At 36.2% G+C, this 17,343-nt stretch overlaps 1 protein-coding gene across 1 annotated transcript in view; it reads left to right on the forward strand.

Moving 5' to 3' along the window:
- DCBLD2 (discoidin, CUB and LCCL domain containing 2) overlaps positions 1-17,343 on the forward strand; it is a 103,721-nt gene that overhangs the window by 58,182 nt on the left and 28,196 nt on the right. The window contains exon 3 of the mRNA XM_032351257.1: positions 114-251. Within this exon, the coding sequence (XP_032207148.1) occupies positions 114-251 (138 nt within the window). The remainder of the gene's footprint in view (positions 1-113; positions 252-17,343) is intronic.

Below are 17,343 nucleotides of genomic sequence, written 5' to 3' on the forward strand. Positions count from 1 at the left end.
CATTTTCTATTTAATGTCCAGTTTGGTATATTTTTCTGATTTTCTTACCTTCATTGTAAATATTACTGACTTTATGAGAGTTGTACCAAATATCTTTTTTTCTTCATTCCTAGGCAAATACTGTGGTCTGGGGTTGCAGATGAATCATTCAATTGAATCAAAAAGCAATGAAATTACAGTGCTGTTCATGAGTGGGATTCATGTTTCTGGACGAGGATTTTTGGCCTCATACTCAGTTATAGAGAAACAAGGTAATTTTCAACTTTATATCACAACTTCCACATTTTACAATTTGTAAAAATAAAAATGAAGTGTTTCTTCTAGTACTTGTTATTCGAGATTAGAATAGAGTAGAAAGACTAAACAGTTAATAACACATATATAAACTTTATGAATAAAATTAGTTCAGTTTCAGAATTCTAAAAATTAGAAGTATATTAAATTTTTATAAATTCCATATACTAATAATTATATAAGTTTCATACACTTTCCACAGTAGAGGAAATACTAATTTTTCACTTTTATAAGATTGGAACACAAATGACAATAATGTTTTAAAATCTGTCAGTTATTGAAATGTGTCATATAAATATAGTTTCATTATCCACAGCTTACCATTTCATAGCACTATGTTAAAGACCACATTACCATTCTTCTCAAAAGAATAGATTCTGACTCTACCAGAAGTATGCTTGGGAATGCTGTCTGAGATGCTGCAAAATAAACCTGAGATACTGGCTAGATTGTTACTGTTGATAGTGCCAAGGAGGGAAATTAAAAGCAAGACTATTGAGTGGAACAGAATGCAAAATTTACTTGAATTTCTAAAATAAAATGTGAGACTTGAATAAAATCTCTCATGAATTTTGGCTACTGTGGCATGGATTTGTTTCCTCTGCTATTAAGAGCACTGTGGTAGGAAAGTTTTAGGAAGTGCTCCTAATGCAAGGATATGTCCGACAAAGCAGTCATTTAAATCAGAAAATAGATGATTATTTTGATACTGAACAATGATTTAACTAAGCTGACAACTTAAAATTTTTAAAAAACTGTTACTTTATATTATATAAATGAGAAAATTGAGAACCTTCTACGTGTGAGAATGCTGTGCACTGAGAATGACTGAGAGCAGTACAAGCTGTTCCTTTTCAGCTCTGGTGGGTTCGAGATAAACACGATAGGTATCATTAGCAGTTTATTTAGAATGTGATAGAGGAGCAGCTGTTCTGTGGGAAGAAAGGTTTACTTTTTCCTAATTTCTGAGCTATGGAGCAAAGTGGGAAAGCTAATAAAATTGCTCTGAGAGAATGAGAAAGAAGACTTATTTGGATGGAATAATGGAAAGGAAGAAACTGGAAACATCACACTGAATGAAAATGTTTCCGACAGAACCAGGGCAAGTAAGGCAGCAAGGTGTTGTAGGAGGAACACCCCTGCTTCTGTCACATGTTCACCAGGTGATTGCTGGCCAGTCATCTCACTTCTGTAACCTCTGTGGATTGGTTACAAGGACTAACTCTAATACGTGTGTAGTGTCTGTAAGCCCATGACACAGTAGGCATGAAACAAATGTTAGTTTCCTCCTTTCACTACCACCTACCACAAACACATATTCATTCCCCACTATCAGGAAAGTAAGATAGAAAACACTGAGTGAGATGATGGTAGCTTCCCATCCTTTCAGGTTTATTTCTTGGAAGTCTTGAGTTCATAGGTGAGAGGATAGAAAATATACAATTCACTTGCTTCTAAAGCTCCTTGAGTTGCCTCCTCTCGCTATCAGTTTAAATTGTTCATTTTTTTCTTCATATTTTCCCCTTCCTCTCTTCATTCAATATTGAGTTGAAGGTTTCTTTTTTTTAAGATTTATTTATTTATTTTAGAGTGTGCACATGCACGCGCGCTCACACAAATACAGGAAAGGGCAGAGGGAGAGGGAGAGAATCCTTAGGCAGACTCCCTGCTTAGTGTGGAGCCCAACATGGAGCTGGATCCCGGAACCCCGAGACCACAACCTGAGCCAAAATCAAGAGTTGGCTGCTTAACCAGCTGAGCCACCCAGGTGCCCCTTGCTAACATTCTTGAAAGTAAATATCCCTTCATTAAAAAAAAACTTTTTTATATTGTATATTTAAATTATGGAGCTTTTTTGTTCCACAGAAAACTGAATGTCCTATATTAAAGTTTAAGATTTGACAGCGATCTCAGGTAACAGAATCAGTATGTTGTAGACTTAACATATGTCTGCCAGATTTCAAGTGGTTATATCACTATTTTACATGAATCTTAGATACCAAAGTTCTTTGAAATATCTACCATAATCTGGAACTTTTTTTTTTTAAGATTTTATTTATTTATTTGACAGAGAGAGTTCACAAGTAGGCAGAGAGGCAGGCAGAGAGAGAAGAGGAAGCAGGCTCCCCACAGAGCAGAGAGCACTATGTGGGGCTGGATCCCAGGACCATTGATCATGACCCGAGCCTAAGGCAGAGGCTTTAACCTGCTGAGCTACCCGGGCGCCCAGTCTGGAACTTTTTTATAGTAAACGCATAATCATGGGAATTCCTCATTTCACACCTCTTTCCTGAGTTTTTACTTAGGTTTCTGTGTATACTTGCTTCCTCTAGAAAGCATTTGTTTTATTTGAAGTTATAAGTGAATTGACTGGGTGCCTGGGTGGCTCAGTGGGTTAAGCGTCTGCTTTTGGCTCAGGTCATGATCTCAGGGTCCTGGGATCAAGCCCAGCATCAGGCTCTCTGCTCAGTGGGGAGCCTGTTTTCCCCTTCTCTCTCTGCCTACTTGTGATCTCTATCTGTCAAATAAATAAATAAAATCTTTAAAAAAAAAAAAAAAGTCAATTGGCTAAATCCAAGAGAACCCTGGGTAAATTTCTTACCATTTCTTCTTGGGTGGCCTTTCAGACACAATTTCTTTTAATGACTCATTCATTTGAATGCTGATTGACTTTGGTTTGAGAGCCAGTGTGTTTCCATCCAGGAAACTTTGCTGCCACACTGAATTCTATGAATACTTTCAAGGAACATCACTATGTGACCCCAGCTTAGCAACCTAGTTAGAAATTTAGAGTATTTTGGAATGAAAAGATTGTGAAAAATTTTGCTACAACAGCTTCTTTGTTTGTTAAACTCTCACAAACACTTGCTAATGTTATGCTATGTATTGTTGATAGAGTCATGATTTTGTGTGACGTAGACTAATCTTCATGCCTTTATGCAAGAACACATGGCAAAATTATATTTCCTTCAGTGCCGTATTTCCTGCAATATGCCTGGCACTGGGAAAGCAGCAGTATAAATAAGAGACAGTTATTCCTTCATGGAGCTTACAGTACAGGGTTGGGAAAAAGCATTAAACACATGGTAGAAGCTCAGTTCCAGTTACGGCAAGGAGTATGGTGAAGGGAAACTTCCAACAATAGGCCAGAAGGTTGAGAGGAGTGGGAGATTATAAAGAGCCTAACTTTTACAGGAAGTCACTTTTAAGCAGGGAACTCAAGGATTAATTGGGAGGTTCTTGATGGACAAGAAGGAAAAAGAAACTGTTCTAGGGAAGAGAATAACAGATGCAAAGACCCTGTGGTGGGAAGGAGCTTTGGAGGAGCAAGAAAGGAAGCTGGCACAGCTAAAGTGGAATTGACTGTTTGGTGAGTAGTTCATGTTATTCAGGGCCTTGTAGAAAATGTCAGGGTTGGAACTTATTCCTAAGAGTTATGGAAGCTGTTAGAGCTGAGTAGTGATATGATTGGACTTGTTTTTGTTTATTCTTTCCATCTTCTCTGGTCTGTGAAAAGTGGGTTGAAGACAGGAATAATAGTAGGGAGTCCAGTGCAGAGGCTATTGGAGGACTCTGGGTCAGAAATGATTGAATTAAGAGGTCTTATAAATGTAACTCTAGAATTAAGCCAGATTCTAATCCTTTCTAAAGACTTGAGAAACAGACCTATCTGCTACAAGAAAACATTTCAAAATACTAAGATTCTTCCTACATGATTTTCAGTTGTAGTGGGAGGCTTTGGACACAAAGAAGCCTTCTTGTATGAATCAGAACTCCTTGAATACCCCCGTTGTGTCTAGGACACTTTACTTGTGTCCTCTTTACTTTTGTGTCCAGTTTTCATAACTTTCGTGGTTTTATTCCTCTCACTTAGTTTTAATGATCTTTGAGCAGTACTGTCCAGTCTTTTCCATTACCAGTTATCTCTTAATTTTTACCTGTAAATCTCAGTTTTGAAAGATTATATCTGCCAGTGAAAGGAACTTTTTCTGTTTGCCCAAAGAAATACAAAACAACTATTATTAACACATGCAGTAATTATTAGAGGATTGGTATTTTTACTCTGAGTTGGTATAATTATATCAAATTCCAGCTAGACTTTCTGAAATTGAAATTTTTTTAAAGATTTACTTATCTTTTAATTTTTTAAATTTTAAATTCTATTAACATACACTGTATTATTAGTTTCAGAGGTAGAGGTCAGTGAGTCATCAGTCTTTTATAATACCCAGTGCTCATTACATCACATGCCCTCCTTAATGCCCATCACCCAGTAACCCCATCTCTTTCCCCCCTCCCCTCAGTATATTTTTCTATGATTGAGAGTCTCTTACGGTTTGTCTCCCTTTCTGATTTCATTTGGTTTTATTTTTCCCTCCCTTCCCCTGTGGTCCTCTATTTCGTTTCTTAGATTCAACAAGTGAGTCAGATCATATAGTTTGTCAGATCATCTGATTGACTTATTTCGCTTAGTATAATACCCTCTAGTTCCATCCACATTGTTGCAGATGGCAAGATTTCTTTTTTTGATGGCTAAGTAGTATTCCATTTTACATATATACCACATCTTTTTTTATCCATTCATCTGTTAATGGACTTTTGAGCACTTTCCATAGTTTGACTTCTGTGGACATTTCTGCTATAAACATTGCTGTGCAGGTGCCCCTTTAGATCACTACACTTGTATCTTTGGAGTGGGTTCCTCATAGTGCAATTGCTGGGCTGTAGGGTAGCTGTATTTTCAACTTTCTGAGAAACCTCCATGCTGTTTTCCAGAGTGGTTGCACCAGCTTGCACTTCCACCGAAAGTGTAAGAGGGTTCCTCTTTCTCCATGTCCTTGCTATCATCTGTCATTTCCTGACTTGTTAATTTTAGCCATTCTGACTGATGTGAGGTGATATCTCATTGTGGTTTTGATTTGCATTTCCCTGATGCCAAACGACATTGAGCATTTTATCATGTGTCTGTGATGTTGAGTATTTTATCATGTGTCTGTTGACCATCTGTAAGTCTTCATTGGAGAAATGTCTTCATATCTTCTGCCCATTATTGATTAGATTATTTTCTGGGTGTTGACTTTGATAAGTTCTTTATGGATTTTGGATACTAGCCCTTTATCTGGTAAGACATTTGCAGGTAGGTATCTCCCATTCTGTCAGTTGTCTTTTGGTTTTGTCAACTGTTTCCCTTGCTGTGCAGAACCTTTTTATCTTGATGAAGTCCCAATAGTTCAGTTTTGCTTTTGTCTGACAAGAAGTTGCTGTGGCTAAATTCAGAGATTTCTGCCTTGTCCTCTAGGATTTTGGTGAATTCTTGTCTCATATTTAGGTCTTTCATCTATTTTGAGTTTATTTTTCTGTATGGTATCAGAAAGTAGTCTGGTTTCATTCTTATGCATGTGGCTGTCCAATTTTCCCAACACCATTTGTTGAAGAGACTGTCTTTTTTCCATTGGACATTCTTTCCTGCTTTGTCGAAGATTAGTTGACCATAGAGTTGAGGGTCTATTTCTGGCCTCTCTATTCTGTTCCATTGCTCTATATGTGTTTTTGTGCCAGTACCATACTATCTTGATGATGACAGCTTTGTAATAGAGCTTAAAGTTTGGAATCGTGATGCCACCAGCTTTGGTTTTCTTTCTCAACATTACTTTGGCTATTTGGGGTCTTTTCTGGTTCTATACAAATTTTAGGATTATTTTTTCCAGCTCTGTGAAAAAAGTTGATGTTTTGATAGGGATTGCATTGAGTGTATAGATTGCTGTAGGTAGCATAGACATTTTAGCAATATTTGTTCTTCCATTCCATGAGCAGGAAATGTTTTTCCGTTTCTTTGTGTCTTCCTCAATTTTTTTTATGAATTTTATAGTTTGCTGAGTACAGATCCTTTTCCTCTTTGGTTAGGTTTATTTCTGGGTATTTTATGGTTTTTGGTATAATTATAACTATAAATGGGAACAACTCTTTTTTTTTTTTTTAAGATTTTATTTATTCATTTGACAGAGATCACAAGTATACAGAGAGGCAGGCAGAGAGAGAGGAGGAAGCAGGCTCCCTGCTGAGCAGAAAGCCTGATGCGGGGCTCGATCCCAGGACCCTGGGATCATGACCTGAGCTGAAAGCAGAGGCCTCAACCCACTGAGCCACCCAGGTGCCCCTGGGATCAACTCTTAATTTCTCTTTCTTCTGTCACATTATTAGTATTCAGAAATGCAACTGATTTCTGTGCATTGATTTTATATCATGCCACTTTGCTGAATTCCTATATGAGTTCCAGTAATTTGGGGGTGGCGTCTTGGATATCCACATAGAGTATCATGTAATATGCAGAGTGGAAGTTTGACTTCTTTGCCAATTTGGATGCTTTTTATTTCTTGTTGTTGTCATCTGATTGCTGAGGCTAGGATTTCTAGTACATTGTTGAACAGTGGTGGTGATAGTGGACATCGCTGCCATGTTCCTAACCTTAGGGGGAAAGCTCTCAGTTTTTTCCCATTGAGAATGATATTCACTGTGGGCTTTTCATGTATGGCTTTTGTAATATTGAGGTGTGTTTCCTCTATCCCTATACTGTGAGGAGTTTTCATCAAAAAAGGGGTGCCTGGGTGGTTCAGTTGGTTAAGCATCTGCCTTTGGCTCAGATCCCAGGGTCCTAGTACTGAGCCCCACATCAGACTCCCTGCTCAGTGGGGAGCCTGCTTCTGCCTCTCCCCCACTCCGCTCATGTTCTCTCTTCCTTGCTCTGCTGTCTTTCTCTCTCTCTCTCTCAAATAAATAAATTTTTTTAAAAGGGAGTAGGAGATCTTAGTTTTGTCTGGTCCTGGGAATTCAGCTAGATAGCTGTCAAATCATTCAGAACACTGTAAACCCAACCTCGGATCTAAGAAAAGAATTGCTGCAATCCTACAAATAGAAAAGCGACCACTTTCTGCAAGAATGGCAAGATGGAAAAACTCATCTCAAAAAAGAGAACAAGAGGGACCTGATCAATATGGATGTAAGTAAGATGCCAGAACTGGAGTTTAGTAAAATGAATATAAAGATACTAGCTGGGCTTGAAAAAAATCATAGAAGACACTAGAGAATCCCCTTCTGGAGAAATAAAAGAACTGAAATCCAATCAAGGCAAATCAAAAAGGCTATTCATGAGGTACAATAAAAAATGGGAGTCTGTAACTGCTAGGATAAATGAGACAGAAAAGAGAATTAATGTGGGGCGCCTGGGTGGCTCAGTGGGTTAAGCCGCTGCCTTCGGCTAGGTCATGATCTCAGGGTCCTGGGATCGAGTCCCGCGTCGGGCTCTCTGCTCAGCAGGGAGCCTGCTTCCTCCTCCTCTCTCTCTCTCTCTCTGCCTGCCTCTTTGCCTACTTGTGATCTCTCTCTGTCAAATAAACAAATAAAATCTTTAAAAAATAAAAAAGAGAATTAATGATATAGAAGATAAAGTGATGGAGAATAAGGAAGCTGAGAAAAAGAAAGATAAACAACTATGGGATCATGAGGGGAGAATTCAAGAGACAAGTAATACCATAAAGTGAAACAATATTAGAATATTTGGGATCCCAGAAGAGGAAAGGCAGAGATAGGGAGACAAAAGGTATATTGGAGCAAATTTTAGCAGAGAACTTCCTAGTCTGGGGATGGAAATAGGCATTTAAGTCCAGAAAAAACAGAGAAACCCCCCTCAAAATCAATAAAAATAGGTCAACAGCCCAACATAGAGTAGTGAAGCTTTCAAATCTCAGAGACAAAGAGAAAATACTGAAAGAAGCTTGGAACAAGTGGTCCATGACCTATAAGGGTAGAAACATTAGATTGGCAGCAGACCTATCCTTAGAGACCTGATAGGCCAAAAGGACAAGCATGATATATTTAGGAAGCTAAATGAGAAACGCAGGCAGCCAAGAATACTTTATCCTTCAAGTCTGTCATTCCAAATAATAGTAGAGATTAAAAAAGTCTTCCAGGACAAATGGAAGCTAAAAGAATTTGTGATCAGTAAACCAGCCCTGCAAGAAATATTAAAGGAGATCTTTTAAGCGAGGAGAGAGCCCAAAAATTAACATAGACTAGAAAGGAGCAAGGACAATGTACAGAAACAGAGGCTTTACAGGTAATATGGTGGCACTAAGTTCGTGTCTTTCAGTAGTTATTCTGAATGTAAATGGGCTAAATGCCCGAATCAAAAGACACAGGATATCAAATTGGATAAAAAAGCAAGACCTGTTGATAAGCTGTCTGCAAGAGACTCATTTTAGACCCAAAGACACCTCCAGATTGAAAATGAGGGGGTGGAAAACCATTTATCATGCTAATGAACATCAAAAGAAAGCTGGGGAAGCAATGCATATATCAGACAAATTAGATTTTAAACCAAAAGAGATAAGCAAGTACACTATATGGTAATTAAACAGTCTATCCAACAAGGAGATCTAACAATTGTAAATATGTATGTCCCTAACCAGGGAGCAGCCTATTAGATAAACCAGTTAATAATAAAATAAAATAAACGTATTGATAATCATAGTAGGGGACTTTTAACACCCCACTTATGCAATAGACAGATCATTGAAGCAGATCACAACAAGGGAACAAGGTCTTTGAATGACACACTGGACCAGATGGACTTCAAAATATTCAGAACATCCCATCCTAAAGCAACAGAATACACACTCTTCTGAAGTGCACATGGGACATTCTCCAGAATAGGTCACATACTGGGTCACAAGTCAGGGGTCAAAAGGTACAAAAAGATTGGGATAACTCCCTGCATATTTTCAGACCACAGTGCTTCGAAATTTGAACTTAATCACAAGAGGAAATTTGGCAAGATCTCAAACATACGGAGGTTAAAGGTATCCTATTAAGAATGAATGGGTCAACCAGGAAATTAAAGAAGAATGAAAAAACCTATGGAAACAAATGAAAATGAAAACACAACTGTTCAAACCCTTTGAGATGCACCAAAGATGGTCCTAAGAGGAACCTCTGTAGCAATACAAGCCTTTCTCAAGAAACAAGAAACCTAACGTTCCTTCTAAAGGAGCTGGAGAAGGAACAGCAAATAAAGCCTAAGCTTAGCTTGAGAAGAGAATTAGTAAAGATTAGAGCAGAAACCAATGATATACAAATCAAGAGAATAGTAGAAAAATCAATGAAACTAGGAGCTCGTTCTTTGAAAGAATTAATACGATGGATAAACTGCTAGCCAGTTTTATCAACAACAAAAGGAAAGGGCCCAAATGAATAAAATCATGAATGAAAGAGGAGAGAGCACAACCAATACTGAGGAAATACAAACCATTATTAGAACATATGGGTGACTATGCCAACAAATTAGGCTAGCTGGAAGGAATGGATGCATTCCTAAAAACGTAACAACTACCAAAACTGAAACAGGAAGAAATAAGAAAACTTAACAGATCTGTAACCAGCAAAGAAATTGAGGCAATAATCAGAAACCTCCCAATAAACAAGAGTCCAGGGCCAGGGGGCTTCCCAGAGTAATTCTTCTCAAATGTTTGAAGAATAGATATCTATTCTTCTCAAGCTGTTTTAAAAAAATAGAAATGAAAACCAATCTGAGGGTTTTGAAGGGGCGGGGGTGGAAGGTTGGGGGAGCCAGGTGGTGGGTATTATAGAGGGCACAAATTGCATAGAGCACTGGGTGTGGTGCAAAAATAATGAATACTGTTATGCTGAAAATAAATAAAAAATAAATTAAAAAAATAGAAATGAAAGAAAAACTTCCAAACTCTTTTTTTTTTTTTTTTTTTTTATTTATTTGACAGAGAGAGATCACAAGTAGGCAGAGAGGCAGGCAGAGAGGGAGGGGGAGGCAGGCTCTCTGCTCAGCAGGGCTCGATCCCAGGACTCTGGGATCATGACCTGAGCAGAAGGCAGAGGCTCAACCCACTGAGCCACCCAGGCGCCCCTTCCAAACTCTTTATATGAGGCCAGTAAGTATTACCTTGATCCTAAAACCAAAGATCCCACCAAAAAGGAGAATAACAGACCAATATCACTGATGAACATGGTTGCAAAATTCTCACCAAGATACTAGCTAATAGGATCCAACAGTACGTTAAAAAAATTACCATGACTAAGTGCGATTTATTCCTAGGCCATAAGTGTCGTTCAACATCTGCAAATCAATCAGTGTGACAGACTACATAAAAGAAAGAACAGGAACCACATGATCCTTTCAATATATGCAGAAAAAGCATTTGACAAGAAAGCATCCTTTCTTGAAATTGAAACTTTTATTTAAAAATTGAAAAAATATGTAGACCCTAGAGACGTCCTAGACCTCATATTAGCAACCACTCGTGATGAGAAGATCTATTGAGAGAAATTCCCAAGTTACTGCTGGTCTTACTGAGACAAGCAAAACCAGTTATTCAGAGGTCCAGAGTCCGTAAGTCAGATCTTTTTATCTAGTTAATAATAAAGGAGACTGACATTTTCATTCTAAAGTGTAAAATTAAAAACATTTACCACTGGACTTGAAAAATAAATTTTATAGGTGAGTGATCCAAATACTTGGTTTTGAATCTGTTTAACATTAGCCAGTTTCTAGGGAAAACACATTTGTAGCATGACTCTGGGCAATAATGTTTAAGTTATTTTAGTTTTAGAACAATAAGCTCAGAAGACATATCTATGTTTGCATTGAAAGCTTCAAGTCCTTTAAGGCAGCCTCTGTTATGTACCATAAATTGATGGGAGTAGATGTATGTGTCTTAGTTACACATGCAGCTAGGAAGTGATAGTCAGTACTTCTTTTGTAGAACATGACATCATTCTTAAAAAGTAATGTTAAACCTCTTTATTTCAGATTTTACCAGTCCAGAATTTTGTAGTGGTCATACTTTTGTAGGTTTGTGCTTTTTTAGTAGGAAAAAATAGTAAATAGTTTAAAATATCATGTGAAATACAATGAGCCAAGGTATATACTAATGAATTTTCTAACTGGAATTTACCAACACTTTATTCATTGCCTCCCGACCCCTTAGAATCTGAGTGTCATCTGCTTATGCCTTACAAACAGCTGAGCCTGGGAAATATTCCCTTTTGACAGGATTATTGTTATATGTCAGGTTTATTATTATTATTATTATTATTATTATTATTATTATGTTCAGTTAGACAGCATATAGTACATCATTAGTTTTTGATGTAGAAAGGAAACAGCAAAACTAAGAGGCAACCCACGGAAGGGAGAAGATATTTGCATATGATGTTACAGATAAAGGGCTGGTATCCAAGATCTGTAAAGAACTTCTCAAACTCAACACCCCCAAAAAACTAATAATCCAGTCAAGAAATGGGCAGAAGACATGTACAGACATTTCTGCAAAGAAGACATACAGATGGCCAAGAGACACATAAAAAATGTTCAACATCACTAGCCATTAGGGAAATACAAATCAAAGCCACAATGAGATACCACCTTACACCAGTCAGAGTGGCTAAAATTAACAACTTAGGAAGCAACAGATGTTGGTGAGGATGCAGAGATATCCTATGCTGTTGGTTGGAATGCAAACTGGTGCAGCCACTCTGGAAAACCGTATGGAGGTTCCTCGGGACATTAAAAGTAGAAGTACCCTATAACCCAACAATTGCACTACTGGGTGTTTAACCCAAAGATACAGATGTAGTAAAAAAAAGGGGCATCTGCACCACAATGTTCATAGCAGCAATGTCCAAAATTGCTAAACTGTTAGGTTATTTTTAGAGTTAACAACAATAGTTTAAAAGTTTTCTGATTGCTACCTTCTTTAACCACATTTTTTTGGCAAATACTTACCATTTTTTCCATCTTATTAGATTAAATCAACTTGTAAATGAAACAGGGTAGAATATACAACTACTTTCTAATAGAGTCCAGATTTCTATAACTGTTTTGTTTTTTATTTTATTTTGTTGGGTTTTTTCATGAGATGCTTTTGGTTTTAAAAATAGAGCATGAGTTATTTAAGATTGCTTGCTACCTTAATTATACAGTAATTTTATGGGAATCTTTGAATTCTGAGTACATTTAGCTAGGTTTCTATTTTTAGCATTTTTATTGTGTTCCTGATTTTTGTTGTGGTAGCCGACTCTTGAACTCTTAAGATTTTATTAATGAAGTCTCAGTTTATTTGCACATTTTTAGATTTGTTTTTATTTACACACAAATTAGTACTTTGTTTGTGTATGTATACACTTAAGAAAAATGTGTTTTTTGGTGTCAGTTTGTGCTGACCAATTAAGTGTTGACAATTTTGCAGAGAAAGAGCACTTTGAAACAGTCTGTTAAGAGAGTGTTAATTAACCCAAAGAGGCTATTCAGTTTATGGGATAGAATTCATTACAGGGACACCTGGGTGGCTCAGTCGGTTAAGCTGCTGCCTTCAGCTCATATCATGATCCCATTGTCCTGGGATCGAGTCCCACTTTGGGCTCCTTGCTTGCAGGGAGCATGCTTCTCTCTCTGCCTGCCACTCTGCCTGCTTATGTGCTCTCTCTCTCTCTCTCTGACAAATAAATACATAAATAAATAAATAAATAAAATCTAAAAAATAAATTTATTGCAAGTGCAGGTAATCTGAAGGGCCTTAATGATTTTAGTGTTTTGTGTTTCATTTTTTTTAGTAAATTAGGAATGCTGTGAGGGGACTGAGTTTGTGTTTCTGTGGTGTCTTACGTTATCCAGTGACATATTCTTTCACTGCTGCTCTTACCGATGTGTTCATTAGCACCCTAAATACTGTGTAGGTCACAGAGGAATTTTAATATTTTATAATCTTCTAATATTCCTAATGTCACATATATTTTATATAAAATCTTAGATTCTAATGTCCTATGACTTTTAATATTCTTGTATTTGTTTTTTAATGCACACATGCAGGAACTTCGGTATGAAGAGGGTTTGATTCACCATGTGTACCTTATGGCCTGACTACATTACTTATTAGGCACCGAGTCATGCCTGCATCATCCATAAGAAAGCATGGCTATTTTCACCTGAGCTCCTACTATAGATTCAGCTTCCATAGATGACATTGTAATATTTCTAAGAGAAACGTAAGATTTAATCTCTACTCTCGGTATGTAAAAGGAGAGAAGGTATAAAATGCCTCCTATAGTATCTGCCACTGAGTAAATGTTATTTAACTCTGAATCACAGTAAATTATGTTCTATTACATATGTAAATTTCTTTCACTAAATGGCAGATGGTACATTAATACCAGGTTCCTATTATGGAAACAAGGGATTATGCCCAGGGTCACATGGTAATATGGGCTGGAGCAACACAATGAGTCTTGTCCTCCACCCTGTAGCCCTTGAACAAAGCAGCATCTATAATGCAAGGTTGCTGGCAAGGTGTAAATTAGGAGGCATGACTTCATATTCCTTCAGGCTCTGGGAAAGTTGTTATTTAAAGAATATTAGAGCAAATAAAGAAGAATATGCATTGTCTTCATTTGTTTTCTTCTTTGGGGTAAATAAATATGGTAACTTACTATGGTACTTTATGTTTTCTTGAATTAGAATAAACATGGGCACTCAGGCTTCCTTCCTTTAAGAATGGCTTCAACTGTACAAAAATTATACCCAGCAGTTTATGTAGTCAGTGCTAACACTGCTGAGAGTTTTTTCAGTTCATTCAGGAACACAAAACAGGATATTAATTGGGGGCAGATCTAAATCTATTTCATAATTCTGCTGTCTCAGAAATAGTGCTATATTTCTGATATAATAACCAATATGCTATTTTTAATTGATGTGTGATCTTATAAAATATCACATTTCTGTGATGTTGTGATGGGTTAACATTAGATGTAATGTTTAAATAAATATTCCATGGGACAATTATAAAGTTTCCCAGCCTATGCAGTTATTAGGTATTAGAAAAATGTTTAATTGTACTTAAATTTAAAAAAAAATTGTTTTAGGACATCAGTTATGGCTAATAGTAATATTACTAAATTGGGAGCTGTCTTAGAATATCTAATGTTGGTGTTTTTGTTAAGAAAATGTCGAAATCTTTCATCCTGTTGTTGATTGTTGACCTGCCTTTTTTTCTGTATTTTCTCATATTCTTCATCTCAATTACATTATTTTGCCTCCGCAACCCCACCTCAGGCCTACCTCCTCTAGAAAGCCCTCTAGGGTTAAGGAAGGCAGCAGATATTAGGGAGCCTCCTAGAGGGACTACGATTACATTCACTTTGGGATAGACTGTACTGCGGAGACTAGTGTAGAATCTACATGATGGATGCCAGTTCTCCTTCAGGCTGCAAAGGGGAAGAATAGATGCCAGTCAGCTTCAGCAGAACCCTGAGTGCATTCTGCATCCTACTGCTGCCACTCTCTATGGCCCAGAGCTCCCCAATGAAGTATACAGTCTTTAATATTTTCTGTAGCAGTAAATACATTTATGTATTTACTCTTTTTTGATGTATTTTATAATTTTATGTATTTTATAATTTATATTTTATATAATATATTTTATATTTTATAACTTATGTATTATCTCTTTTCATATATTTGATTAAAATATTTTTGATTATGTATAATATAATCATAATTATATAGTATAGTATATATTATATATAATATAATATATATTTATATTATATATAATATTTTTATTATTTTATATATTTTATTATATAAAATATTTTTATTTTAATATATTTTATTATTTTATTTTATAATTTATAATTATATTTTTATTATAATTATAATATATATTAAATATATTACAATTATAAAATGTATAATTTATAATTATATATTATATATTTTCTATATTTTATGTTTTTATTATTTTATATAATATAAATATATTTTTATATTTATATTACATAATATAAATATATAAATATATTTTTATATTTATATTACATAATATAAATATAAATATAGTATATTTGATTAAAAGATTTTTTAAGTCCCATGCAGAAGCTCAATACATATACTGCCTTTCACTTTGAACATACCACTGATTTTCTGGCATTACAGGACATCTTACAGTGTATCCAGCATGACAGTTGGGTTGACAATGGTGCTTTATCATTGCTAATTATTGAAATCACTGCCTAAGCACTTTCTGTAGAAAGAAGTTCCATCTTTCAGTTCGCTCAGGCCAGAAACCTTATAGTTGTTGTTGACTCCCTCAAACTTTATATTCATTAGCCACTTCTCGGAGTCTTTATGTATCAGCTTCTGACTACATCTCAACACCTCTTGCTGCCACTCTCATTCAAGTTATCTACCTCTACCTCAGTTATGACCAGAGATTTTTTTCGCTGACCTTTCTTTCTGTCCTTTCTCTCCTTCAGCCTGCTCTCAACCTGGTGGTGAGTATGATTCTATAAAAATGAAGGTCTCTTCTCACTTTGCTCAGTGTCCTTACCTCCGGGGCCTTATAGGAGATGGCTTCTCACTCCTCTGACTTCAGTTCTTAATCTTCTTTCCCTTGTTGGCTCTGGCAAGAAACATGCTAAGTGTGCTTCTTCCTCAGGGCCTTTGTGATTCCCTCTGCCTATCCTTTGTTATTCCCACACCTGTAGCTCACTCCCTCACCTGTTTTAGAGTTTTATTTACCTGCCACCTTCTCAGTAAGATCTGTCCTGTGTTCCTTAAAATCGCAACCCCTTAACTTTTCCTACCTGCCTTTGTTTTCTTATTTTTTTCTAATGTATTTATCACTTGTTAAGATAGTGTCTGTTTCTTATTCATACTACTTTCTCTTATCCCCCACACAGGGTGCCTTTTCTGTATGCAGAGATTCTTTAACTCTACTGCCTATAACAACACCTGGTCATAATACATACTTACTAAATATTTGTTGAGTGAATAAATGAATGAATGAATAAACAAGCAAACTGTCAGTCCTGGCTCTTTTTCTAGGCTTTATTTCATCCCTCAATGCACTTGTGCTCTATATAAAGAAAAATTGTGACTACTTTTATGATCCTTCTTTTTCTTCACTTTTAAAGCTTTTATTATACCATACATTTCACCTACTCAAAATACATAGTTCATTGATTTTCAGTATATTTACAATTGTGCAGTCATTGCCATAGTCAATTTTAGAACATTTTCTTCACCCCAGAAGAAGCTCCACAGTCACTAGTGGTCACCCCATTCCCTACCCCTTAACCCTCTCCCTCTCTACTCCTACTTTTTTCTCTATAGATTTACCTATTTTTGATATTTCATATAAATGGAGTCATATAATGTGGGGGCTTTGGTGGCTGGCTTATTTCACTCAGCATGTTTTCAGAGGTCATGTTGTAGCACATATGAGTACTGCACTCTTTTTTGTGGCAGAGTAATATTCTGTTGTACAGATATACCAGATTGATCCATTCATTAGTTGATAAGCATTCATGTACAAGTGTTTGATGGGCATATATTTTCATTTTGGGGGGTATATTCTAGTAGTGGAATTGCTAGGTCGTATGGTATCTCTGTCTTTACCCTTTTTAAAGAAACTGCTAAACCGTTTTTCTAAAGCAGCAACCCCATTTAAAAATCTCTCAAGAAGTACATGCAGGTTCCAGTTTCTCCACATTCTTGTCAACACTTGTTACTATCTGTCCTTTTGATTCTAGACATCCCAATGTTTCTCATTGTGACTTTGATTTGCATTTTCCTGATAGTTATGTTGAGTATCTTTTCATGTGCTTATTGGCCATCTGTATGTCTCCTTTGGAGTAGTCTATTCAGATCCTTTGCTCATTTTTAAATTGAGTTGTCTTTTTGAAATCAAGTTGGAATAATTCTTTATTCTGGGTACTAGATCCTTATCAGATTATACGACTTGCAAGTGTTTTCTCCCATTGTGTGGATTACCTTTCCCTTTTATGATAGGATTCTTTGAAGCATGAAAGTTTTTAATTTTGATGAAATTCAATTTATGTATTTTTGTGTGGCTACTTATGTTTTTGGTATCATAGCTAAGAAAACATTGCTTAATTCAAGGTCAAAATTTTACCTACAGTTTCTTCTAAGAGATATAGTTTTGGCTCTTAAATTTAGATCCCCTT

This window comes from Mustela erminea, chromosome 1, assembly GCF_009829155.1.
Source record: "Mustela erminea isolate mMusErm1 chromosome 1, mMusErm1.Pri, whole genome shotgun sequence".
NCBI lineage: Eukaryota > Metazoa > Chordata > Mammalia > Carnivora > Mustelidae > Mustela > Mustela erminea.